Source organism: Mauremys mutica, chromosome 12, assembly GCF_020497125.1.
Source record: "Mauremys mutica isolate MM-2020 ecotype Southern chromosome 12, ASM2049712v1, whole genome shotgun sequence".
Lineage (NCBI taxonomy): Eukaryota > Metazoa > Chordata > Testudines > Geoemydidae > Mauremys > Mauremys mutica.
In genome coordinates this window covers 14,709,509-14,734,968 of record NC_059083.1, presented here as the reverse complement: position 1 = coordinate 14,734,968, position 25,460 = coordinate 14,709,509, and the positions used below count along the sequence as shown (strand labels likewise).

The 25,460-nt window shown below is 51.4% G+C and overlaps 2 protein-coding genes across 2 annotated transcripts; both read right to left on the bottom strand.

The window, feature by feature from the left end:
- Nucleotides 1-987: 987 nt before the first annotated feature.
- LOC123346587 (zinc finger protein 585B-like) lies at nucleotides 988-10,671 on the bottom strand. The gene is made up of 4 exons (XM_044984061.1): nucleotides 10,617-10,671; nucleotides 3,914-4,027; nucleotides 1,927-3,578; nucleotides 988-999 (listed from the first exon to the last, which is right to left on the bottom strand). The coding sequence occupies exons 1-4, from the start codon at nucleotides 10,648-10,650 to the stop codon at nucleotides 988-990; spliced, it is 1,812 nt and encodes a 603-aa protein (XP_044839996.1). The 5' UTR covers nucleotides 10,651-10,671.
- Nucleotides 10,672-19,806: 9,135 nt separating this feature from the next.
- LOC123346586 (zinc finger protein 250-like) lies at nucleotides 19,807-25,157 on the bottom strand. The gene is made up of 5 exons (XM_044984060.1): nucleotides 24,954-25,157; nucleotides 24,409-24,535; nucleotides 22,800-22,913; nucleotides 21,448-22,467; nucleotides 19,807-19,856 (listed from the first exon to the last, which is right to left on the bottom strand). Exons 1-5 carry the CDS (start codon nucleotides 25,074-25,076, stop codon nucleotides 19,807-19,809), a joined length of 1,434 nt encoding a protein of 477 aa, XP_044839995.1. The 5' UTR covers nucleotides 25,077-25,157.
- Between the last annotated feature and the right edge of the window lie 303 nt (nucleotides 25,158-25,460).

Here is a 25,460-nt window from a genome sequence, read left to right as displayed (position 1 = left end):
TGGTTTGCCATCTGCCCCGGGCTCACAGAGCTCACACGGTGGTTCCTGCAGTGGAGGCTGCCCAGGAGTACAAAGTAGGGAATTGCTGTCAAGTTTAATGGATTTTAATGACAGGCTAATTTCACTGAAAGGTCCCTGGCACAGGCATGGTGCATTATTCAGCTTTGTAAACCCTTAACGGTATCACATGGTATCACAAAATAACTGATCTGACAGAGTGGTAACAGAGGCAAGTCTTTAATGATACCTGATGTGGGAAAATGTCCTCTGAGATTCTGATGGAGATTCCTGAAAATCTTCATCATATCAAGAATTCTACCAATCCCAAAGGAGCAGACACATCACCCACCAAGTTAATGATACTTCAGTTCTTCCCCAAATACCTGCTACAGCCAATTCTTATTAACGAAACTACTTTTTATTAAAAGAAGAAAAGACAGTATTGGCTCAAAGGTCATTAGACATACAAAGACAAATAGAGTCCTTAGGTCAGTTTCACCAGAGAGATCATAGAATCATAGATTATTAGGGTTGGAAGGGACCTCAGGAGGTCATTTAGTCCAACCTCCTGCTCAAAGCAGGACCAATCCCTAAATGGCCCCCTCAAGGATTGAACTCACAACCCTGGGTTTAGCAGTCCAATGCTCAAAACACTGATGGTGCGTTAGAATTGAAAAGAGTCCTTTTCAGAATCATTTCATCACGTTCTAGTCCAATGTCCAAATGTTCAATATCAGGGCAGTGCAGAGGGGACTGGAGATCTCAGTCTTACGACTCAATGCCCCTTGAATAAAGCTTAAGAAGATCGGAGATAAAAGGATCAGGTCTCAAGAGTTTATACAGACATTTTTGCAGCCTCTCGACAGCAGGCAGCCCTTGGGTGAACAATAGGTTTTGGAAGTAATCTTTTATTTCGCAAACACCACAGGTAATAAAACTATATGGATTAACATAAGGTAATTACCCATAAAGCCATTCATAGACAGTTTACCACAAACTCTAAAGACAGACAGATATACGTCATTATTACACCCAAGTTTAATCTAAGTGTTATTTCCCTCTTGTATGGATTGCTTGATGTTTAACAAGGCCGGACCTCCGTGTGAAACTTTTCCCACAATCTAAGCACTTATGGGGTCTCTCTCCAGTGTGGACTACCTGATGTACAACAAGGTGTGACCTCTGTCTGAAACTTTTTCCGCAGTCTAAGCACTTGTGGGGTCTCTCTCCTGTGTGGATTGCCTGATGTGCCATAAGATTTGATTTGTGTGTGAAACTTTTCCCACAGTCTAAGCATTTGTGGGGTCTCTCTCCAGTGTGGATTGCCTGATGTGTCATAAGATATGATCTTTGTGTGAAACTTTTCCCACAGTCCAAACATTTATGGGATTTCTCTCCTCTGTGGATTATCTGATGTTTAACAAGGGTTGACTTCCATATGAAACTTTTCCCACAGTCTAAGCACTTATGGGATCTCTCTCCGGTGTGGACTACTTGATGTTTAACAAGGTCTGACCTCCGTATGTAACTTTTCCCACAGATTAAGCACTTATGGGGTCTCTCTCCAGTGTGGACTGCCTGATGATTAAGTAGGATTGACCTCTGTATGAAACCTTTCCCACAGTCTAAGCATTTATGGGGTCTCTCTCCAGTGTGGACTGCTTGATGTTTAACAATATCTGATCTCCGTATGAAAGTTTTCCCACAGATTAAGCACTTATGGGGTCTCTCTCCACTGTGGATTGCCTGATGTGCCATAAGACTTGATCTTTGTGTGAAACTTTTCCCACAGTCCAAACATTTATGGGATTTCTCTCCTCTGTGGATTATCTGATGTTTAAGAAGGGTTGACTTCCATATGAAACTTTTCCCACAGTCTAAGCATTTATGGGATCTCTCTCCGGTGTGGACTGCTTGATGTCTAACAAGGTCTGACCTCCGTATGAAACTTTTTGCACAGTCTAAGCACTTATGAGGTCTCTCTCCAGTGTGGACTGCCTGATGATTAAGTAGGGTTGACCTCCGTATGAAACTTTTTCCACAGATTAAGCATTTATGGCGTTTCTTGCCAGTGTGGATTGCCTGATGTGCTGTAAGATTTGATCTTTGTGTGAAACTTTTCCTACAGATTAAGCATTTATGGGGTCTTTCTCCAGTATGGATTGCCTGATGTGCCATAAGATTTGATCTTTGTGTGAAACCTTTCCCACAGTCCAAACATTTATGGGATTTCTCTCCTGTGTGGATTATCTGATGTTTAACAAGGGCTGACCTCTGTATGAAACTTTTTCCACAGTCTAAGCACTTATGGGGTCTCTCTCCGGTGTGGACTTCATGATGTATAAGAAGGGCTGACCGCCGTATGAAACTATTCCCACAGATTAAGCATTTATAGGGTCTCTCTCCAGTGTGGATTGCCTGATGTACAACAAGGTGTGACCTCTGTATGAAACTTTTTCCACAGTCTAAGCATTTGTGGGGTCTTTCTCTTGTGTGGATTGCCTGATGTGCCATAAGATTAGATCTTTGTGTGAAACTTTTCCCACAGTCCAAACATTTATGGGATTTCTCTCCTGTGTGGATTGCCTGATGATCAAGTAGGGTTGACCTCCATATGAAACTTTTCTCCCAGTCTAAGCACTTGTGAGGTCTCTCTCCAGTGTGGATTGCCTGATGATTAAGTAGGGTTGACCTGTGTATGAAACTTTTTCCACAGTCTAAGCATTTATGGGGCCTCTCTCCAGTATGGACTGCTTGATGTTTAACAAGGGCTAACCTCCGTATGAAACTTTTTCCACAGATTAAGCATTTATGGAGTTTCTTGCCAGTGTGGATTGCCTGATGTGCTGTAAGATTTGATCTTTGTGTGAAACTTTTCCCACAGTCCAAACATTTATGGGATCTCTCTCCTGTGTGGATTGCCTGATGATCACGTAGGGTTGACCTCCGTATGAAACTTTTTCCACAGTCCAAGCACTTATGGGGTCTCTCTCCAGTGTGGATTCTCTGATGTGAAACAAGGGCTGACCTCAGTATGAAACTTTTTCCACAGATTAAACACTTATGGGGTCTTTCTCCAGTGTGGATCGCCTGGTGTGCAACAAGGTGTGACTTCTGTATAAATCTTTTTCCACAGTCTAAGCACTTATGGGGTCTCTCTCCAGTGTGGACTGCTTGATGTATAAGAAGGGCTGACCTCCGTATGAAATTTTTCCCACAGATTAAGCACTGATGGGGTCTCTCTCCAGTGTGGATCGCCTGGTGTGCAACAAGGTGTGACTTCTGTATGAAACTTTTTCCACAGTCTAAGCACTTATGGGGCCTCTCTCCAGTGTGGAATGCTTGATGTTTAACAAGGTCTGACCTCTGTATGAAACTTTTTCCACAGATTAAGCACTTGTGGGGTTTCTCTCCCGTGTGGATTCGCTGATGTAAAATAAGGTGTGACCACCACATGAAACTCTTTCCACAGTCTAAGCACTTATGGGGTCTTCCCACAGAGGTCCCCTGTGATTCCCCGTGCCCAGTAACTTCCTTCTGCTGATTCTCCTCCTCGGTCTCACTCATTCTCTCGTCACCTGCTGGGAGAGAGACAATCCAGACAGGAGTCATTGTGCTGGGGAGAAATTAAGAGGAATAGTGCCGAGGGAAAACCCAACATACTAAAGCTGCACAGACGGAGCAATTGGATTCTGCCTCCACCTCCCACCCAAACTTTCACAGGGAAGGAAAGTTGGGAAGGAAACTCCTGCAGGGAACAGGACATGTGGGAAGCAATGTCAGTGATATCTGCTGCCTGCAGCCCTGCCCTGGGTGAGATGAGGAAGGAACTAAGGGCATTTACTGATACCTCATTTTTGGGATTCTCAACTTTTTCCTTCATTCCCCAGATGGTTTGAGTGTCAGTCCTCACCTGTGTGGGTGCCTCTCGGGATCCCTCTTTCCTCACAGGCCTGGAGATCGGGCACCCACGGCTCTTCCCCTCGTTCCAGCCGGGTGATCAGGTCAGGTTTGGGAAGGGGAAATCCTGTGCAGGGAGTGAAATCAGACCAGATCAGAATGAGTGGAGGATTAAGAGAGCATCTGTCAGAAAGGACATTCCGTGGGCAGAATGTGTCCCTGTGTTGTGCTGGGGAATGTGGAATCTAAGAGGACGGGAACATGGTCACTGAGCCCCCTCGGGGGAGGCAGACATCTGTGAAGTTGAGGGGAATTGTGACACACACTGAGCTCCAGTGTTAAACCCCTGCCTATTTCTAACCCTGCGGAGCCCAGAGCCCTCCGCATGGCTGGAGCTGTTCCCAGGGAGGAGGGAGAAGAGGGATTCTGCGAGCAACCGAGAAACAACACAGACAGGACAATACACGGCTTCTCCACCTTGAAAACTAGGGGAGTTGGGTGGGGATCATTTAGTACGTGTCTTAGATTTTGACAGCCTGGTCTCATTGGAGAGTGATGAGGGAAGAACCTGACCGGTGTCAGACATGCAGACCCGCCGCCAGCTTTCAATAACCAAGGGCCCAGGAATCCCTTTGTGATAGTGTACCCCATAAGGCTTTATGGGGAGGGGTGCTCATAAATGTATGTATGATATAACTGGAATAGGGTTTTGCTACATATGCTATGTAACATATCTGTGTAAAGGTTATGATCTACTGGTTATGTTCATCCTAGTTGTGTGCAGGCACCATTTGTGTGTTCAAAGTTATGAACATTGGCTGTATATTTGCTTGACTTCTAAGGCCTGGTCTACACTAGGACTTTAATTCGAATTTAGCAGCGTTAATTCGAACTAACCGCTCAACCGTCCACACCAGGAAGCCATTTAATTTGAACTAGAGGGCTCTTTAGTTCGAATTTGGTACTCCACCCCAACAGGTGGAGTAACGCTAAATTCGACATGGCTAGCTCGAATTAGGCTAGGTGTGGATGCAAATCGAACTTAGTAGCTCCGGGAGCTATCCCACAGTGCACCACTCTGTTGACGCTCTGGGCAGCAGTCGGAGCTTGGATTCTCTGACCAGCCACACAGGAAATGACCCGGGAAAATTTGAATTCATTTTCCTGTCTGGGCACTTTGAATCTGACGTCCTGGCTGGACATCGGGGCGAGCTCCGCAGCACCTGCAACGATGCAGAGCTCTCCAGCAGAGGAGTTCATGTTATCTGTGAATAGAAAGAGGGACCCAGCATAGACTGACTGGGAACTCTTGGATCTGATCAGTGTGTGGGGCGAGGAGTCTGTGCTTTCGGAGCTGCGCTCCAAAACACGGAATGCGAAGACCTACGAGAAGGTCTCCAAAGCCATGAGAGACAGAGGATACAGGCGGGATGCAACACAGTGCCGCGTGAAAATCAAGGACCCCAGACAAGGCAACCAAAAAATCAAAGCGGCAAACGGACGCTACAGAGCCTGCCACCACTGCCCCACCAGTGACCGTGGACTCTGACGATGGGACAGTGTCGACGGCCAGTTCCTCGGTGATGTTTGCGGACGGGGAAGATGAGGAAGGGTTTGTGGAGGACGAGGCAGGCGAGAGCGCTTACAACGCTGGTTTCCCCGACAGCCTGGATCTATTCATCACCATCACGGAGATCCCCCAACAACCCTCCCCGGCCATTAACCCGGACCCTGAATCAGGGGAAGGAGCAGTCGGTAAGTGCTTTAACCATGTTAACTTTTATTCTTAATATAACAGGAATCTTAACTGTGTGAAAAGGAGGTCTCTCTAGATATGGGGATAGAACAGAAATCATCCTTGGAGATCTCCACGAAGCTCTCCTTGCGTTAATCGAAAAGCATCAGCAGGAGGTTCCTGGGGAGAGCTGCCTTATTGGGTGCTCCGTGGTAGCACAGTTTTCCGCGCAAGGCTTTCATGAGGTACTCAGGGAGCACTGCCTCCCCGAGCACGGCTGCATCAGGCCCTGGTTTGTGCTAGCTTTCACGCAGCATGCGCTCTCTATCTCCTTCAGTGACCCTCCTCAGGGTGATCTCGCTCGGAGACTCCTGCATCTAATTAGGGTAATTACTGTAATTTTACACCTGGTCCAAAGTATTTTTAAAAAATCTACGGACAGACAGCATAGCACAGACTCAGCACGCAGCTGCGTGACGAGCGTAACGGAAAGCCAAAGAATATAATGGACGCTCATGGAGGGAGGGGGGAATGAGGACGCAAGGTATCCCACAGTTCCTGCTGTCTCCGAAAAGTATTTGCATTCTTGGATGAGCTCCAAATGCTTCTAGGGTCAAACACAGTGTCTGCGGTGGGTCAGGGCATAGTTCGGCAATTTGCGCACACACCCCACCCACCACCAGAAGTGAAAACAATCCTCTGTTGACTCTTTTACATGTCACCCTATCTTTACTGAATGCTGCAGATAGACGCGATGGTGCAGCACTCAACACCAACATCCTTGCTCCCCCACGCTATGGATGGCTGATGGTACAAAAAGATGGGTATCTGTCCTCATCATCAGCCTATTGGCACATGGGGCAGTGCAAAAGGGCTGGTAACCATGCCGACTAGCATCAGTAAGGTCGATCAAGGGCGCCTGTCCCTAATTTTTGATGGCAGATGGTGCAATATGGCTGGTAACCGTCCTCATCATTGCAACAGGGGGCTGAGCTCCATCAGCCCCCACCCTTCATTGTAAATAAAAGATTCAATTGCCCCTGGACTAGCAGAGGGATGATGGGCTCCTTCATCCACACTCCTTAATGTCCTGCCTGGACTATCATTGCAGCTGGAGGCTTCCTTCCACTCATTTCTCACAAACAAGTCACTATGTCTTATTCCTGCATTCTTTATTACTTCATCACACAAGTGGGGGGACAATGGTATGGTAGCCCAGGAAGGCTGGGGTAAGAACGGAATGAACAGGTGGTGTTGTTGCAGGAGCACCCCCTGTGAATAGCATACAGCTCATAATTTATGCAGGATCGGACACAGAGCAGCTGTGCTCTCTGGTTCTATGATACAGTGGTTCTCTAGTACACTTGCCCATAATCTAGGCAGGACTGATTCTATTTTTAGATACCAAAAAGGAGGGATTGACTCAGGGAGTCATACCCAATTTTTGCTTTTGCGCCCCTGGCTGCTCGGCCAGGGGCACATATGACAGCACCAAATGGAGCAGTGCAAAAGGACAGGTAACCATGCCCATCTTATTACCATCTTATTACCAATTTATGGTATGGTAGATGGTACAATATGGCTGGTAACCATCTCTGCTGTCATGCAAAAGCAAAAGCATGCTGCTGTGTAGCGCTGCTGGCCCGCCTCTGTCAGCGGCATCTAGTACACATACGGTGACATATACAAAAGGCAAAACAGTGTCCATGGTTGCCACGCTATGGCGTATGCCAGGGCAAATCTGGGAAAACGGGCTTGAAATGATTGTCTGCTGTTGCTTTCCCGGAGGAAGGAATGACTGGCGACATTTACCCAGAATCCACCGCGAAAATGATTTGTGCCCCAGCAGGCACAGGGGTCTCAACCCAGAATTCACAGAGACAGCCTAGACTCAGTTAATTGTTCGCAAAAATGTATCTTTGCAAGGAATTCACTCCCTGTTTCCCATCTCACAGCTTCCACTGTCTCCAGACCTGCCACAGCATCCCCCTCGCAGAGGCTGGCAAAGATTAGGCGGCGAAAGAAAAAGACAAGGGACAAGATGTTCGAGGAACGTATGGGCTGCTACCTAGCAGAGGCGGACCAGCAGAGCCAGTGGAGGGAGACCGTCTCTCTGTGCCAGCGCTCACACAGCGAACGGGAGGAGAGGTGGAGTGAGGAAGACAAGCAGGCGACTGAAACGGTGCTTGGACTAGTGAGGGAGCAAACGGACACGCTCAGGCGCCTTGTGGATGTTCTGCAGGACCGCAGGAGGACAGAGACACCCTGCAGTGTATCTGCAACCGCCCTTCCCCGCCACAAAGTCCCATACCCCCCTCACCCAAAATAACCAGAAGGAGGGGCGCCAGAGGCCGTGTAAACTGTCACTGCACCCCAGCAGAGTGCTCAAGTACCCAAAAGCTCTCATACCCTACATTTGCAGAAGTCGTTCCCTTCCGGACTCACACAAGTCCCAATCCCAGTTCCATCCCCTAAGTGTCTACTTAAGTAATAAAAATACTTTGCTGTTAATTACTGTTTCCGTCATGTTTTTTCAAAGAAGACTGTGTTTGAATGGGGGGCGTGGGGAAGGGGGTTGTTAATTGCATAGGACAGTCACCTTTCCCAGGGTACAGACACGGGGGCAGGATCAGCAGCGGGTCACACACACAGTGCAGTCAGTAGGCACCATGGTTGGTATGGGAGGTGGTTTCCAGGTTCTGTGTGGGTGGGGGGGATGTGACTTTGTAGCGGGGGAGGGCGGTTACAGATCTTATACAGCGGTCCTTGTCCTGGACCGCTGAGTCACGCAGCAGAGGAATCTGTATCCGTACTCCTCCACCACAAGGTCACATATCCGCCCGCACACAGAATTCCATAAGGAGGGATGGCAGGCTCCGTTGAAAGAAGCATTCCGGCACTGCAGACCGCTCTAGGAGCAGGAGCCTGTCATTCCTTGAGTTTAGAGGCGGTCTTTACATCACCGCACACCCTACCCAGCACAGTCTGCCTCCCAGTTTCAACCCTTTAACGCAAAGTCATGAATAAAGAAACCTTTCTTCAGTAACAATGGGACATGTATTTTATTTTTACACGTGTGTTGGAAGTGGGGGAAACGGGGTGAACGGGGTATGTAACCGAAGAGGAGAGTCAACAGTCAGTGGGTAAAGAAACAGGGGCAGGTTCAGCTTCTCTGTAAAGAAACTGAACAGTCACAGGTCACGCTGCTCGCTGCTCGCTGGTATTTGAAGAGTTCCTTGTCGCTGTCCCAGGCGCCTGTATAGGGCTTCATGAGCAAGTGCATTAGCGGGCAGGCTGGGTCCCCGAGGATGACTTTAGGAATCTGCTCATCCACAACAGTTATTTCGTGGTCCGGGAAGAAACTACCTTCCTGCAGGCGTCTGAGCAGCCCACAGTTCCTGAAAACACACGCATCATGAACCTTGCCCGGCCACCCGACGTTGATGTTTGCAAAACGTCCCCTATGGTCCCCCAGTGCTTGCAGCACCATTGAAAAGTAGCCCAATTTCTCATCAGCTGACTGTGGAAGAGGTGGATGATAAAGTGCGAGGAGGAGAAAACGGCGATGATCGCAGCGGGCTCCGTGCTTGCAGTGCTGTGGCGTCCGCGCTGTCACTGACCAGAAAAGTGCACGAACAGATTGCCCGCAGGCGCTTTCAAGGAGGGAGGGAGGGAGGTTGTGATTGACGGTTCAATGACGACACTTACCCAAAACCACCCTCGACACATTTCTCCCCCCAGCAGGCATTGGGGGCTCTACCCAGCATTCCAATGGGCAGCGGGGACTGCGGGAACTGTGGGATAGCTTCCCACAGTGCACCGCTTCCAAAGTCGACGCTGGCCCCGTGAATGTGGACTCAGAAATTCGAATTAGTGTATTTAGTATGGATACACAAATTCGACTTCATAAGGTCGAATCCACAAATTCGAACTAAGTTGATTCGAAATAGTCTTGTAGTGTAGACAAGGCCTAAGTAGTCTTAGTTAGAACATTTGGTCACTTCTTGGGAAAGGAGTGTGCAAGTTAAATGCTCAATCAGGAAGAACTTAACAGACAAAAGAGCTTAGAAGACTCCAATCCACATAAGAAGTCTACCTGAGGATGTTCAAGGTAGCCTGTGGGTAATGGCTGCTACCTGCAAGTCCTGAGTCATGCATGGACATGTGACTTGCCCATGTGATTCCGAATCTCCATTTTGTGACTGGATTCTACACAGGCTGAGGAGGGGGTCTCCACCCACAAGAGAAAGTCTATTTAAACCCCTGGGAGACCCCTCCATTTTGTCTTCAGCTTGCTAAAGAAGGAGCCTCTTCCCCGCCCCCCCCAAGATACTTGAAGGAAACTGGAAGAAAGGACAGTAACTACAGGGGGTGTGAGTGATTGCTGGACCCAGGCTAAAAGAAGATTAGTCCGTAGAAGGGAACATTCTGGAACCGGTGAGGATCTTATCTGTATTTAGTTTGATTAGACATAGATTTGCGCATTTAATTTTATTTTGCTTGGTAACTTACTTTGTTCTGTCTGTTATTACTTGGAACCACTTAAATCCTACTTTCTGTATCTAATAAAATCACTTTTTACTTATTAATTAACTCAGAGTCTGTATTAATACCTGGGGGAGCACACAACTATGCATATCTCTCTGTCAGTGTTACAGAGGGCGAACAATTTATGAGTTTACCCTGCATAAGCTTTATACAGGGTAAAACGGATTTATTTGGGTTTAGATCCCACTGGGAGTTGGGCATCCGAGTGTTAAACACAAGCACACTTCTGTGAGCTGCTTTCAGGTAAACCTGCAGCTTTGGGGCAAGTAATTCAGCCCCTGGGTCTGTGTTGGAGCAGACGGGAGTGTCTGGCTCAGCAAGACAGGGTGCTGGAGTCCTGAGCTGGCAGGGAAAACAGGAGCAGGGGTAGTCTTTGCACATCGGGTGGCAGCTCCCAGGGGGGTTTCTGTGATCCAACCCTTCACACTCTTACCCAGCGAGGTCACCGTCTCGTAGTTCTCCTGCATGACGTCCCTGTAGAGGGCTCTCTGAGCGGGGTCCAGCAGAGCCGCCTGCCCCTGGGTGAAATACACAGCCACCTCCTCGAAGGTCACCGGCATCTGAAACAACAAACTCAGAACCTGCTGCCCCAGCCACAATCCCACGAGTCAAGGGGGAGGAGGGACAGAGAAACAGAATCCTCCCTGCACCCTGCTCAGAGCAGCCAGGAGGCTTCAGGGGGTGGGGAGGAGGTCCTTGTCCCCCCACAGCAGAGGGAGCAGGGCAGGGTCTTTTCGTTTCCCACACACCTGCCAGCCACAGGCTGATAATACGGGAAGCAGAGCTCTCAGCCAGGGACAGAGACAGGAATCCCAACAGCTTCCCTGCGTATTTCACAGCAGCCTCTGGCCAGTGGGTTCAGGCTCCAGCACTGGGAATCTGGTCAGTTTTCCCAGCCCTGCCCAGGGGGGTGTTTCCTGGTTCCAAAACTGACCTCCCCCACCACCAAAAGCTCCCTAAAAATCCCCTACCTGAGCTGGTTCCATCACGGCCATTCCCCTGCCCTGTCTCCTGGAAGATGGGACGATCTGGAGCAAAACGTGGATGCGATTCCTCAGCCTGTCAGAGGAGCAGGGAGATTGGGCAGGTTTCATAAGGGGCTGGAGTCCATGTCACTCCCCGATTCCCCCCAGGCTCTCTCCCTGCAGACAGACGCGCAGATTCTAGGACTCTGCCATGCTGGGAACAAATCCAGTTGGTTCATTACCCCCCCACCCCTGGCCTGGCCCCCTCCCCCATTAGAACTAACCCCACCAAGTCTCTTCTAAACCTCCCCAGAACAGCATCTCTGAGCCAAACGCCGGAAAAACAGCAGAATCAAAGGAGTCACTTTAGGGCACTGCCCCACGGTGTATTGTAACCCCTCTAGCTCTGCCCCGGCTCCCTCAGTTCTGCGGTGCTCAGTAGAGTCAGCAACTGGCTTTTCCTCGCTCAGCTCCTCCCCTTGTTCCCAGGAGAGATGACTGCCCCGGGGGTGCAGGGAATGGAGCCGGGCAGGGCTGGGAGCTGGGAACCTCCCTCCCCACTTCGTGCTTCTACTGCCCTTCCAGTCTCTCCGCTCCCCCTTTTATCTTCTTCCCTCGCCCTGGGAGAACGGGCGACTGCCCCATTGCCGTGGGCCTTTGCTTTCATCAGGCAGCTCTGCCACTGACACTGCTAATGGGGGTTGAACCTGGCTGTGCCGCTGAGGGCAGCAGCTCTGGGACTCACGGATGCAGGGAGCCCCTCCCCTTGTAGGCCAAACTCTCCAGCTGGTCCCTGAAAGGGGCCCTTTGTGCAGAGTAATTTCCCTGCCCGGCCCCAGCCCTTTCCCCAGGTCTCTCCATCACCTGGAGGCTCAGGGGCTGGTATGGTTAGAGGGGTTCCAGCCACTGGAGAAAGTGCCCCTGGGCTGGTCTCAGAGGGGTGGGATGAAGCAGGAATGTTCTGAATTTTTTCTCTGAACCCCATGTGTGCCTCAGTTTCCCCATGTGTTACTCAAGTATCAAGCTGGTAGGATACGGGTGTGTGTTCATTGCAGAGCCCTCTAGAGGGCAGGTGTGACTGCAGAGTGGCTGCCTGGGCATAGAGAATGGCCAGAATTCTGTATCCTGGCCAGGGATGGCCGGAGCCAATCCTTTGTAAGGAGCCAGCCTAAGGTGTTGGGAAAAAAAAGAGGTGAGGGGGGGAGGCCAGGTGACCTGTTTTCCTGGGAAAGAGAGAAAGCAGAGAGGAGGGGCAGAGGGGCAGCCTGACATCACTGGGGTGGGGAGGGGCTGGACATCACGGAGGAAGAGGGGCTGGAAGCGGGTCAGTCTCTTGGTTTGGGACTCAGCGGGGAGAGTCCAGGGCTCGGGACTCTGGATTCCCCACCAGACGGACTTTGCTGAGAACTCCTGATTTCTGTGCTAACAAGCTCTGTTCTACGCTGTGTTCCCAGTGACCAATAAACCTTCTGTTTTCCAGGCTGGCTGAGAGTCAGAGCTGAGTGTGGAGGTGGGTGCAGGGCCCCTGTGGGGAGCGGGTCAGGCATCTCCTTAGGCTGCCCCCAGGGATGAGGCTGGGGCCGTGCAACCTCCCTGGGCTTCGGGACGGGGAGGCTGGGCCCACGTGCTCAGCAGGTGCATGTGTGGGGGGGTTATTGGGGGTACTCAGGGGCTGGGATCCTGCCCCTATAATCAGCGGGGGCTGCCTCCGCCAGCCCTAGGTTCACCCCCCCCCCCGCTGGCTGTCCCCATTCTTACCCCCGGCTCCTAGTCCCAGGCAGGGGGGTGAAACAATCTGTACAATGGGGGGCGCTGAGAGCCACTGAACCAGACTGTAAACCAGGATAGGCTGGAAACCCCTTCAAGCCGGGGCGGGGGCGCAGCAGGGCCCCACCAGCCTAGAGCCAGCGCCTCTGCTGCCTCCGTCCCCCACCGCCCTGGTTGTGCCCCTGGGCCCCGCTCCTTCCCCGGCCCCCAGCTCGCCCCCCCCCCATTCAGTTTGGCCCCTGCCCACCTTCCGCCCCCGGGGCTGGCGGCAGCTCTCCCGGGCCCCGGGCGGGAATCGCAGCCAGCTCCGCTGGGAGCAGCCTGGGGCCAAACCTCCCCCTGCAGCCCGGGGGTGCCGGGGGGGGGGGGCGGGTCTCTCTCACCTTCCCTCCGAGCGGGGCCCCCCGGGGCAGGGGCCGGGCCGGGGGCTCTGCCCTGGGAGAGGCTCCTGGCGGGGGAGCAGCGGGAAGGGCCCTGCTGGAGATTCCCCTCTCCCGGCTGCAGCCAGGGCTCCGGGCTCCCAGCACCAGCCGCCCCGCGGGGCTCGGGGATCTCGCCAGGAGCCTGGGAGCCAGAGTCACCGCAGCGGCTGCGAGTCACTTCCTGCGGCCGGGCCGGAGCCCAGCGCTCGCTGCCCGGAGCCGCCTCCCGGCTGCTCCTGGGTCCTAGCGCTGAAGGGATCGCGCTGCAGCATCTCTGGGTCCGGCTCCTGTTCCACTCCCAGGCGCTAAGGTCAGAAGGGCCCATCATGAGCATCTAGCCCAGGGGGTCTCACGACCAAATTTGGTGGCCTCAGAGTGTGGCCAGGAACTCTCGCTGGTGGCTGCTCTGACAGTTTTCCTAAAATACTTAATGAATCTTAGGGGAAACCAGTAACAATGCACAGAGGTAAGCAGGGAAATGGCCCCGCTATTGGGGGGAACTTTCCTGACTTAAACACCCCCCGGAAGGAATCAAATAGCAGCAGGATCTGAGTCCCTGCACCCCACCCCGGGACAGGGACTCGGCAATGAGGCTGCACCCGACCTTGACACAGTGCAAGGGCCAGGCCTGCCCCAGAAACACCCTGGGACCCTGCCCCCGTGCCAGGTGCACCCGGTGTGGGTGAGCAGGCTCAGCCCAGCAGCGGGATCCAGGTGGGGGGTCAGAGTTCTCTGTGGGGCAATCTGGGTGCGGGTGGCTCAGTGGGGTCTGGATGCACAGAAGCTTATTGGGCAGTTCCAGGTGCAGGGGCAATGGGAGTCTGCAGGGGATCCAGGTGATGGTGTTTGGGGCTCAGCAGGGGGGGGTCTACATGCAGGGGAGGTGGGGTTCATTTGGATGGGGGTCCAGGTGCAGGTGGTTGGAGCTCAGTGGGGAGGGTGACTGGGGGGCTCATCGGGGTGATACAGATGCAGGGAGGTGGGGCTTGTCAGGGTGAGGGTTTGCTGGGCCTGCTTAACAGGGCAGCCCCAGTTTCTGCCAAGCGGATGCCACATGCTGGGCTCCAGCTTCCCCCCTGCCCCCACTTCCGCTATCCCCTTCTCTTCCTCACCCCATGTCCCTTGACCACTGCTCCATCTCCCCCGTCCTCTTTCCCCCCTGTCCCCGCTTCCCCTTTTGGTGATAAGAGCCGTTCTCCTCCCCACCTGCTCCTCGCTCTTCCTCTGTCCCTTGCACGTCTCCCCTGCTCTCCCCAGGTGTGTCCGTCTCTCGCTGCATGGCTGAGATCCCCGCTGCTGGAGCAGGCTGACAGCTGGGAGGGATGCTACAGACACAGTGGCTCGAACTCTGCTCTGAATATCAGCAACTCCTCAGTGTCCAACTCTGCAATCGGCTCTGTGGGTGGAGGGGAGTCGGCTGAGCGCCTGGGTACAGATCTCTCTCCAGAGCCACTCCAGCCCATCTGCCAGGTCCCAAAACTCCAGTTTTATCAAAATCAAAATGTTTTGCAGCAGCATTTGGATTTTGGTGACATTTTTAATCATTTCAGTTCCTGTTGCCAACAGGGTACCGCGTCGTATTTCATAAAAGGTGACCAGCAAACCAAAATAAACCTCCGGGAGGGATCAAAATGAAACAATAGGAGGGGTCTGAACTGCAGCTTTTTCAGCATTCTAGTTCCAAGGGACACTTTGAAATTTCAGCTCTTTTGTTCCCTTTTGAAATTTTTTTTTAATTAAAAAAAAAATTTAATTTTCAAAATTGCCAATATTCAATCAGCTCTAGCCCCTCTTCTAAAGTCAAGGGGAGCCAGAGACACACAAGTGGGAATGGGGGAAGCACAAACAGCGTCTGTGGGATGCCCGGGCGGTTCACAGTCTGTCCCTCCCCCATCCCAGGCCTCCTGCCCAGGCCCTGGCTGTGCTGCAGGGATGCTGCGGGTCAGACACCTGCTCTGGCGGTGGCCACACGCCCTCAGGCTCTAGGTGACAGGACCCTTCTTCCCAGTGTCCCTGGGAAGGTGCAAATCCAGAGGGCAAATAAAAAGCCCCCATACTTGGTAATCTCTGTAACTGATTGGGGGGGAGGGGGGCAGACTCGTGATCTTTGAGCACTTCTGGCTGCTGACCTAGTTCTGTCCCTGCCCCCCCCCAGGGTTCCACGGGGTGCAGGCCATGGACTGGGGCACCCCCGGGCGGATGTGGATGACTTCATCAGCTTCCATGTCCAGCCTCAGGCCCCTTATCCCTGTCTGTGTCCCGACTCCCCCACTCCCGAAGCCATGGCCCTGCTCCCGGCCCCACTCCAAGGGGTACAGGGGGCACAGACAGGGATAAGGGGGGGCACCACACCCCCCACTCTAAAAAGCGTTGCACTGGGCCCAGAGCAATTCCAGCCTCTCCCCCTCTGCTTTGCCGGACTCAGCCGGTCATGGCGGCAGCTGGGATGCTGGGCGAGGGCGAGAGCCGGGATGCTGGGCTGGGGCCTGTGTTGTGAATTCCTTTAACGTTTCACCAGGACAATGTTAATAGCTGAAACGGTTACTGCTTTAAAATGCTGTTTGCATCCCTAGTCTGGACTCCTGCCTTGTAGCCTCTGAGCCCTTAGGCAAAGAATCCTGTGGCACCTTATAGACTAACAGACGTTTTGCAGCATGAGCTTTCGTGGGTGAATACCCACTTCTTCGGATGCACGCTCAGTTCACCATAAGTAGCACGTTCCTACAGGGAGCAGTTGTCTGTACTGCACCTGCAGGAGAGTTAATTAATCCACCCCAGTGGGCGATAGCAGCTATGTCTGTTGGAGAAGCTCAAAACAAACAAACAAAAAAAGCCAATTGACTCTCCTTCGGCAGGTGGCAGGCAAATGGGAAACACCAGCCAGAGGGGATTTCCCTGGCAGATAAGATTTCCAACTCTCCCGGCCCAGATGCCATTGCCACAAATGGTGTCCGGTCCAGGAGAATTGGCAACCCTAGTGTCAGATGAAAAATTTCTCCACAGACCCTAGAAGAATCTGAAAAGCTGAAGAATGATCAGCTCTGGCCTGAGCATGGGCAGCAGGTATAGCAGGCCAGGGGAAGGGAGGTTAAGCAATAGTGGTTGAAGCATGAAGGGACAGAGGAATCTTTAACACATCTGGCATGTAAATATCTTGCGACTCCGGCAGCATTAGGCTCCCTTCTAATGTCATTTGGCAGCTGCCTGCTTTGTCTACGGCTTGCAGGAAGAGCAGCCCATTGCAGGTAGCTGGTGGGAGCTTGGAACCAGGGGGGACCGGCAGCCCCCTATCAGCTCCCCACTCCCCTATGTTTCCTGCACAGCAGCTGCCTGCAGTTCAGCTGTGTCCCTGCCCCCACTGCCATGTGCTGCTCCTGCCCTCTGCCTTGGAGCTGCTCCCTGAGACTCCTGCTTGCTGTGCCGGGGGGGGGAGGGGAGGCAGAGAGGGGCTAATGTCAGGGTGTCCCCCTCCCTCCTGCATCCTGCTTAGCCCATCTTCCATAGAGCAGGGGGGACACACCAGGGCTGCAGTCTCAGCAAGCTGATCTAATTAACAAGGCAGTGTACTTAAGGGAAATGCACATATCTCCCTCCATTCCTGCTGCCTTGCAGAGTGAGAGAGTTAACCCTTGAGGGCTCAGCCGATTGCTAGTTCATCATTTAGCAGTAAGGGAAATATCCCACCCTCTGACTCCTCCACCTCAACCAATCATCATCACTGTGTAGTCTACCTCCCCCTTTCCATTCCCAGGACAGGGTTGGTTTATCCTCGGGGCAACCCTTAGGGAGCCACTGCCTGATTCTCAGTCTTGCTCTCAGCTCAGCATTGTCAGGGCAGTCACAGGCTGGTGCTGGCCTTGAGTTCAGTGGGTCGGACCCAGCCAGCCATTTTTATGCAGAACTCCCCAGTGTGTTGAGAGCTGCATTGATAACACCTGTAACCATGTGCTCTGCTGGGCTGGGGTCTTTCAGGGATTGGATTACGCAACTGCCAGCACGTGGTTTGCTGAAATCTCATCCCCTGGTGCTGCTGCAAACTCTGATCCCTTCCCTCATTCTGCATTTGCTGGAAGGCGGATCTAACTTACCATGCACAGAGCAATCGCCCTGTATCCCAGAGTCCGACAATCGCACCCCACCGTGTGACGTATTAGTCCGAGCGCTCTTTTCTCTCTTTTTCCCCTCTAGGCCGTCAGAGGCACCTCGACCAGACACATGGCTCCTTCTCACTCCCCCTCACACTTCTTGAGACCGGGCAGGGCTTGGACACCAGGTGAAAGCCACGTCTCCCCTCAGCACAATGTGGACAGGAGCCACATTTCCGCTACTTTCACTTTGTTCAAGTTAACCTTGAGGTTCTCGCCCTGTGAACAAAATGGTGGATTTACCCTCCCATGGGAAAGATTATGAACTTGTTACATCCCTGGGGGACTGGCTGCCTGTAGACACTGGGGATGTAACATGGGCCTTTCACTGCTAGGTCTCTGCTTACCATAGGCGCTGACTTCTATCTGTCCCTGGGGGTGCTCCACCCCCGCTTTGCCCTGTTATTTCTGTGGGGGTTTGAGCTCCGGAGCACCCATGGGGTCAGCACCTCTGCTGCTTACAGTCATGGGACCGAGCAGTGACCAAGTATAAACAGTGACTTACAATGAGACGTAGCCACGTCCTGCTGTTAATGGGCAGGTCGGTAAGGCCTAAATTTACAGCAGTGGCCTAACGGTGGGTGTCTCAGTTTATCTCCTCGACATACAGGAGTTCAGGGCACGTGTTCCACCTGCATTCGCAGCTGCAGCTGGAGTCAGTGGGTGCTGCGGGTGCCCAGCCCCTTGGAGAACCAGCCCCTCAGCACTTAGGTCAGGACCCAAATTTGGACCCTAAATCAAAAGACATTCTTGACGTTTGGACCCAGCCCATCATTGTGCTCTGCTCCTGGGCCGGCCAGCATGGCTGTTTGTGCTTCCTCCCCAGCAGCTGCAGGCACAGAGAGCACCCCTGGGAGGGGCGGGAGGGAGTGGGGTTGGTGCAGGGACAGGCTGGAGGAGGAAGGGATGGAAAGGGATAGAGGAGTGTGGCCATGGTGAAGCTGCATCTCTTGTACTCTGCACCCTGGCAAAGCCTCTTAAGTTAATCAGCAAGCTGCTGCCAGGAAGTTCCCTCCATCCTGAGCCCTGTCGTGTGTCCCCCTTGCTCTATAGAGATGGGGTAAGTGGGGGGCAGGAGCAGGGGGAGCCCCCCTCTCTTCCTACCCTCCCCCCCCCACAGCAAGCAGGAGTCTTGGGGAGCAGCACATGGCAGTGGGAGGAGGGACAGCTGAACGCCCCAGCAATTGATAGCCTGCTGGGCAGCTGCTCCTCAGGGAGCTTATGGGAGTGGGGAGCTGATGAGGGGCTGCCAGTCCACTCTGGTTCCAAGCCCCCACCAGCTCGTTGCAACGGGCTGCTCTTCCTGCAGGCAGTGGACAAAGCAGACGGCTGCCAAACCGTTAGAAGGGAGCACTGCACAACTTTAAACGAGCATGTTCCCTAATTGATCAGCAACGTAGCAACGAAACATTAACCAGGACAACTTTAAGTGAGGAGTTCCTGTATTTGCCTTCTGGTTTCTCAGATCTTTAAAATGCGATCTGAGCGCAGCCTAAAGTTTTCCTCTGCAACCAAGAAAGCCAGCAACTTCCTTTGTTTAGGAAAGGAAAGCCAAGAGACTCACCTCATCACATGCTTCCAGGAGCTGGGGCTTTCACAAACACAATGAGACTCATTATAAAATCATGAGTGTTGGAAACACCGCAGCTTCTTTACACTGAGCCAGAGCTGCCTTAGTGTACATGAGAATCAGGCCTTTGAAACATTGATATCAGCTTAACCTAGGTTTTGTCCTGTGAATTTCATATCCCTGGACTTGGAAGGATCAGACTTTTATCGGTTGATGTCTGTAAGTGTTGATTTCACTGTGCACGCACAAACCAGTAAAAAAATGTACTTTGCATATTTTGACATGTGATGTTGAAAATCTCTATTTAATGAAGCTTTAACATTTTGAATCTGTCTCTACTGTCATTAAATAGTTATTGGCTGACCCAAATATTGTCTGATCTCACCCTAAATCTCCCACCACTGTGAACATTTAAATTGATAATGAGATGCTTAAAACCCAGATTTTTGTGCAACTGTGCACAAATCAATAAATATAAAATTGCTTAAATACCTGTCAAAATTGTATATTACAAATGAATTCTACCAAGCCTGACTATCCCGCCTTAGACACTCAGTTCCTGCTCCTGCAGGCTCATCCTCACAGGGGGGTGCCTCTGATTGCAGGACCAGAGCCCTAGTGGTACATTTTTCACTGAATGGCCTAGAGGGAGCCATGGCTGCAGAGAACCCCCTGGAAAGTCTCCAGGAGGAAGCCCCACATCCCATTTGTCTGCAGTATTTCACAGAAGCTGTCACTCTGCAGTGCGGGCAGGTCAGCCAGTGCTAGGAGGGATCCGATACAGCTGCCTCCTGCCTGCAGAAACTGTGCAACGGAGAAATGTCAGGCCCAAGAGGCAGCTGGGAAACATGGTAGAAATCACCAATCGGCTGAGTTTCCAGGCAGCGAAAGGAGCAGGAGGGAACGGGGTGTGTGGGGAACACCAGGAGGCTCTGAAACTTCTGTGAAGAGGATCAAACCCCCATCTGTCTGGTTTGCCATCTGTCCCAGGCTCACAGAGCTTACACGGTGGTTCCCACACAGGAGGCTGCCCAGGAGTACAAGGTAGGGAATTGCTGTCATGTTTAATGGGTAATAACTTTGGATTTTAATTACAGGCTAATTTCACTGAAAGTTCCCTGGCACAGGCATGATGCATTATTCAGCTTTGTAAACCCTTCATGGTATCACATGGTATCACAAAATAACTGATTTGACAGAGTGGCAACAGAGGCAAGTCTTTAATGATACCCCTGATGTGGGAAAATGTCCTCTGAGATTCTGATGGGGATTCCTGAAAACCTTCATTATATAAAGAATTCTACCAATCCCAAAGGAGCAGACACATCACCCACCAAGTTAATGATACTTCAGTTCTTCCCCAAATACCTGCTTACAGCCAATTCTTGTTAACGAAACTACTTTTTATTAAAAGAAGAAAAGACAGTATTGGCTCAAAGGTCATTAGACGTACAAAGATGAATAGAGTCCTTAGGTCAGTTTCACCACAGAGATCATAGAATCATAGATTATTAGGGTTGGAAGGGACCTCAGGAGGTCATCTAGTCCAACCCCCTGCTCAAAGCAGGACCAATCCCCAAATCCCTGAATGGCCCCCTCAAAGATTGAACTCACAACCCTGGGTTTAGCAGGCCAATGCTCAAACCACTGATGGTGCGTTAGAATTGAAAAGAGTCCTTTTCAGAATCATTTCATCACGTTCTAGTCCAATGTCCAAATGTTCAATATCAGGGCAGTGCAGAGGGGACTGGAGATCTCAGTCTTATGACTCAAATGCCCCCTGAATAAAGCATAAGAAGATCGGAGATAAAAGGATCAGGTCTCAAGAATTTGTACAGACACTTTTGCAGCCTCTCGACAGCAGGCAGCCCTTGGGTGAACAATAGGTTTGAGAAGTGACCTTCTATTTCGCAAACACCACAGGTACTAAAACTATATGGATTAACATAAGGTAATTATCCATAAAGCCGTTCATAGACAGTTTACCACAAACTTTAAACAGAGAGAGAGAGAGAGAGATAGATACAATGACATTATTACACCCAAGTTTAATCTAAGTGTTATTTCCCTTTTGTATGGACTGCTTGATGTTTAACAAGGACAGACCTCCGTGTGAAACTTTTTCCACAATCTAAGCACTTATGGGGTCTCTCTCCAGTGTGGACTACCTGATGTACAACAAGGTGTGACCTCTGTCTGTAACTTTTTCCACAGTCTAAGCACTTGTGGGGTCTCTCTCCTGTGTGGATTGTCTGATGTGCCATAAGATTTGATTTTTTTGTGAAACTTTTCCCACAGTCTAAGCACTTGTGGGGTCTCTCTCCAGTGTGGATTGCCTGATGTGTCATAAGATATGATCTTTCTGTGAAACTTTTCCCACAGTCCAAACATTTATAGGATTTCTCTCCTGTGTGGACTACTTGATGTTTAACAAGGTGTGACCTCCGTATGAAACCTTTCCCACAGATTAAGCACTTATGGGGTCTCTCTCCAGTGTGGACTGCCTGATGGTTAAGTAGGATTGACCTCTGTTTGAAACTTTTCCCACAGTCTAAGCACTTATGGGGTCTCTCTCCGGTGTGGACTACTTGATGTTTAACAAGATCTGATCTCCGTATGAAACTTTTCCCACAATCTAAGCACTTATGGGGCCTCTCTCCAGTGTGGACTACCTGATGTACAACAAGGTGTGACCTCTGTCTGTAACTTTTTCCACAGTCTAAGCACTTGTGGGGTCTCTCTCCACTGTGGATTGCCTGATGTGCCATAAGATATGATCTTTCTGTGAAGCTTTTCCCACAATCCAAACATTTATGGGATTTCTCTCCTCTGTGGATTATCTGATGTTTAACAAGGGTTGACTTCCATATGAAACTTTTCCCACAGTCTAAGCACTTATGGGATCTCTCTCCGGTGTGGACTGCTAGATGTCTAACAAGGTCTGACCTCTGTATGAAACTTTTTGCACAGTCTAAGCACTTATGGGGCCTCTCTCCAGTGTGGACTGCCTGATGATTAAGTAGCTTTGACCTCCGTATGAAACTTTTTCCACACTCTAAGCACTTATGGGGCCTCTCTCCAGTGTGGACTGCCTGGTGATCAAGTAGGGTTGACCTCCGTATAAAACTTTTTCCACAGGTTAAGCACTTGTGGGGTTTCTCTCCAGTGTGGATTCGCTGATGTAAAATAAGGTGTGACCACCATATGAAACTCTTTCCACAGTCTAAGCACTTATGGGGTCTCTCTCCTGTGTGGATTGCCTGATGACAAACAAGGTCTGACCTCCGCATGAAGCTTTTTCCACAGTCTAAGCACATATGGGGTCTTCCCACAAAGGTCCCCTGTGATTCCCTGTGCCCAGGAACTTCCTGCTGTTGATTCCCCTCCTCGTTCTCACTCATTCTCTTGTCGCCTGCTGGGAGAGAGAGAATCCAGAGAGGAGTCATTGTGCTAGGGAGAAATTCAGAGGAAGAGCATCGAGTGAAAACCCAACATGCTAAAGCTGCACAGAAGGAGCAATTGGATTCTGCCTCCACTTCCCACCCAAACTTTCACAGAGAAGGAAAGTTGGGAAGGAAACTCCTGCAGGTAACAGGACATGTGGGAAGCAATGTCAGTGGTATCTGCTGACTGCAGCCCTGCCCTGGGTGAGAAGAGGAAGGAACTAAGGGCATTTACTGATACCTCATTTTTGGGATTCTCAACTTTTTCCTTCACTCCCCAGATGGTTTATGTGTCAGTCCTCACCTGTGTGGGTGCCTCTCGGGATCCCTCTTTCCTCACAGGGCTGGAGATCAGGCACCCACGGCTCTTCCCCTTGTTCCAGCCGGGTGATCAGGTTAGGTTTGGGAAGGGGAAATCCTGTGCAGGGAGTGAAATCAGACCAGATCAGGATGAGTGGAGGATTGAGAGCGCGTCTGTCAGAAAGGACATTCCGTGGGCAGAACGTGTCCCTGTGTTGTGCTGGGGAATGTGGAATCTAAGAGGACGGGAACATGGTCACTGAGCCCCCTCGGGGGAGGCAGACATCTGTGAAGGTGAGGGGAATTGTGATGCACACCCAGCTCCAGTATTAAACCCCTGCCTATTTCTAACCCTGCAGAGCCCAGAGCCCTCCGCATGGCTGGTGCTGTTCCCAGGGAGGAGGGAGAAGAGGGATTCTGCGAGCAACCGAGAAACAACACAGACAGGACAATACACGGCTTCTCCACCTTGCAAACTAGGGGGGCTGGGTGGGGATGATTTAGTATGTGTTATGATCTACTGGTTATGTTCATCCTAGTTGTGTGCAGGCACCATTTGTGTGTTCAAAGTGATGAACATCGGCTGTATAATTGCTTGACTTCTAAGTAGCCTTAGTTAGAACATTTGGTCACTTCTTGGAAAAGGAATGTGCAAGTTAAGTGCTCGATCAGGAAGAACTTAACAGACAAAAGAGCTTAGAAGACTCCAATCCACATAAGAAGTCTACCTGAGGATGTTCAAGGTAGCATGTGGGTAATGGCTGCTACCTGCAAGTCCTGAGTCATGCATGGGCATGTGACTTGCCCATGTGATTCCGAATCTCCATTTTGTGACTGGATTCTACACAGGGTGAGGAGGGGTCGCCACCCGCAAGAGAGAGTCTATTTAAACCCCTGGGACACCCCTCCATTTTGTCTTCAGCTTGCTAAAGAAGGAGCCTCTTCGCGCCCCCCCCGCAAGATACTTGAAGGAAACTGGAACAAAGAACAGTAACTACGGGGGGTGTGAGTGATTGCTGGACCCAGGCTAAAAGGAGATTAGTCTGTAGAAGGGAACATTCTGGAACCGGTGAGGATCTTATCTGTATTTAGTTTGATTAGACATAGATTTGCACATTTTATTTTATTTTGCTTGGTAACTTACTTTGTTCTGTCTGTTACTACTTGGAACCACTTAAATCCTACTTTCTGTATCTAATAAAATCACTTTTTACTTATTAATTAACTCAGAGTCTGTATTAATACCTGGGGGAGCACACAACTATGCATATCTCTCTGTCAGTGTTACAGAGGGCGAACAATTTATGAGTTTACCCTGCATAAGCTTTATACAGGGTAAAACGGATTTATTTGGGTTTAGATCCCACTGGGAGTTGGGCATCCGAGTGTTAAACACAAGCACACTTCTGTGAGCTGCTTTCAGGTAAACCTGCAGCTTTGGGGCAAGTAATTCAGCCCCTGGGTCTGTGTTGGACCAGACGGGAGTGTCTGGCTCAGCAAGACAGGGTGCTGGAGTCCTGAGCTGGCAGGGAAAACAGGAGCAGGGGTAGTCTTTGCACATCGGGTGGCAGCTCCCAGGGGGGTTTCTGTGATCCAACCCTTCACACTCTTACCCAGCGAGGTCACCGTCTCGTAGTTCTCCTGCATGACGTCCCTGTAGAAGGCTCTCTGAGCGGGTTTCAGCAGAGCCCCCTGCCCCTGGGTGAAATACACAGCCACCTCCTCGAAGGTTACCGGCATCTGAAACAAGAGTCCCCCACTCAGAACCTGCTGCCCCAGCCACAATCCCACGAGTCAAGGGGGAGGAGGGACAGAGAAGCAGAATCCTCCCTGCACCCTGCTCAGAGCAGCCAGGAGGCTTCAGGGGGTGGGGAGAAGGTCCTTGTCCCCCCCCCAGCAGAGGGAGCAGGGCAGGGTCTTTTCGTTTCCCACACACCTGCCAGCCACAGGCTGATAATACGGGAAGCAGAGCTCTCAGCCAGGGACAGAGACAGGAATCCCAACAGCTTCCCTGCGTATTTCACAGCAGCCTCTGGCCAGTGGGTTCAGGCTCCAATACTGGGAATCTGGTCAGTTTTCCCAGCCCTGCCAAGGGGGGTGTTTCCTGGTTCCGAAACTGACCTCCCCCACCACCAAAAGCTCCCTAAAAATCCCCTACCTGAGCTGGTTCCATCACGGCCATTTCCCTGCCCTGTCTCCTGGAAGACGGGAGGATCTGGAGCGAAACGTGGATGCGATTCCTCAGCCTGGCAGAGGACCAGGGAGATTGGGCAGGTTTCATAAGGGGCTGGAGTCCATGTCACGCCCCGATTCCCCCCAGGCTCTCTCCCTGCAGACAGACGCGCGGATTCTAGGACTCTGCCATGCTGGGAACAAACCCAGTTGGTTCATTACCCCCCCCCCCCCCGGCCTGGCTCCCTCCCCCATTAGAACTAACCCCACCAAGTCCCTTCTAAACCTCCCCAGAACAGCATCTCTGAGCCAAACGCCGGAAAAAGAGCAGAATCGAAGGAGTCACTTTAGGGCACTGCCCCACGGTGTATTGTAACCCCTCTAGCTCTGCCCCGGCTCCCTCAGTCCTGCGGTGCTCAGCAGAGTCAGCAACTGGCTTTTCCTCCCTCAGCTCCTCCCCTTTTTCCCAGGAGAGCTGACTGTCCCGGGGTGC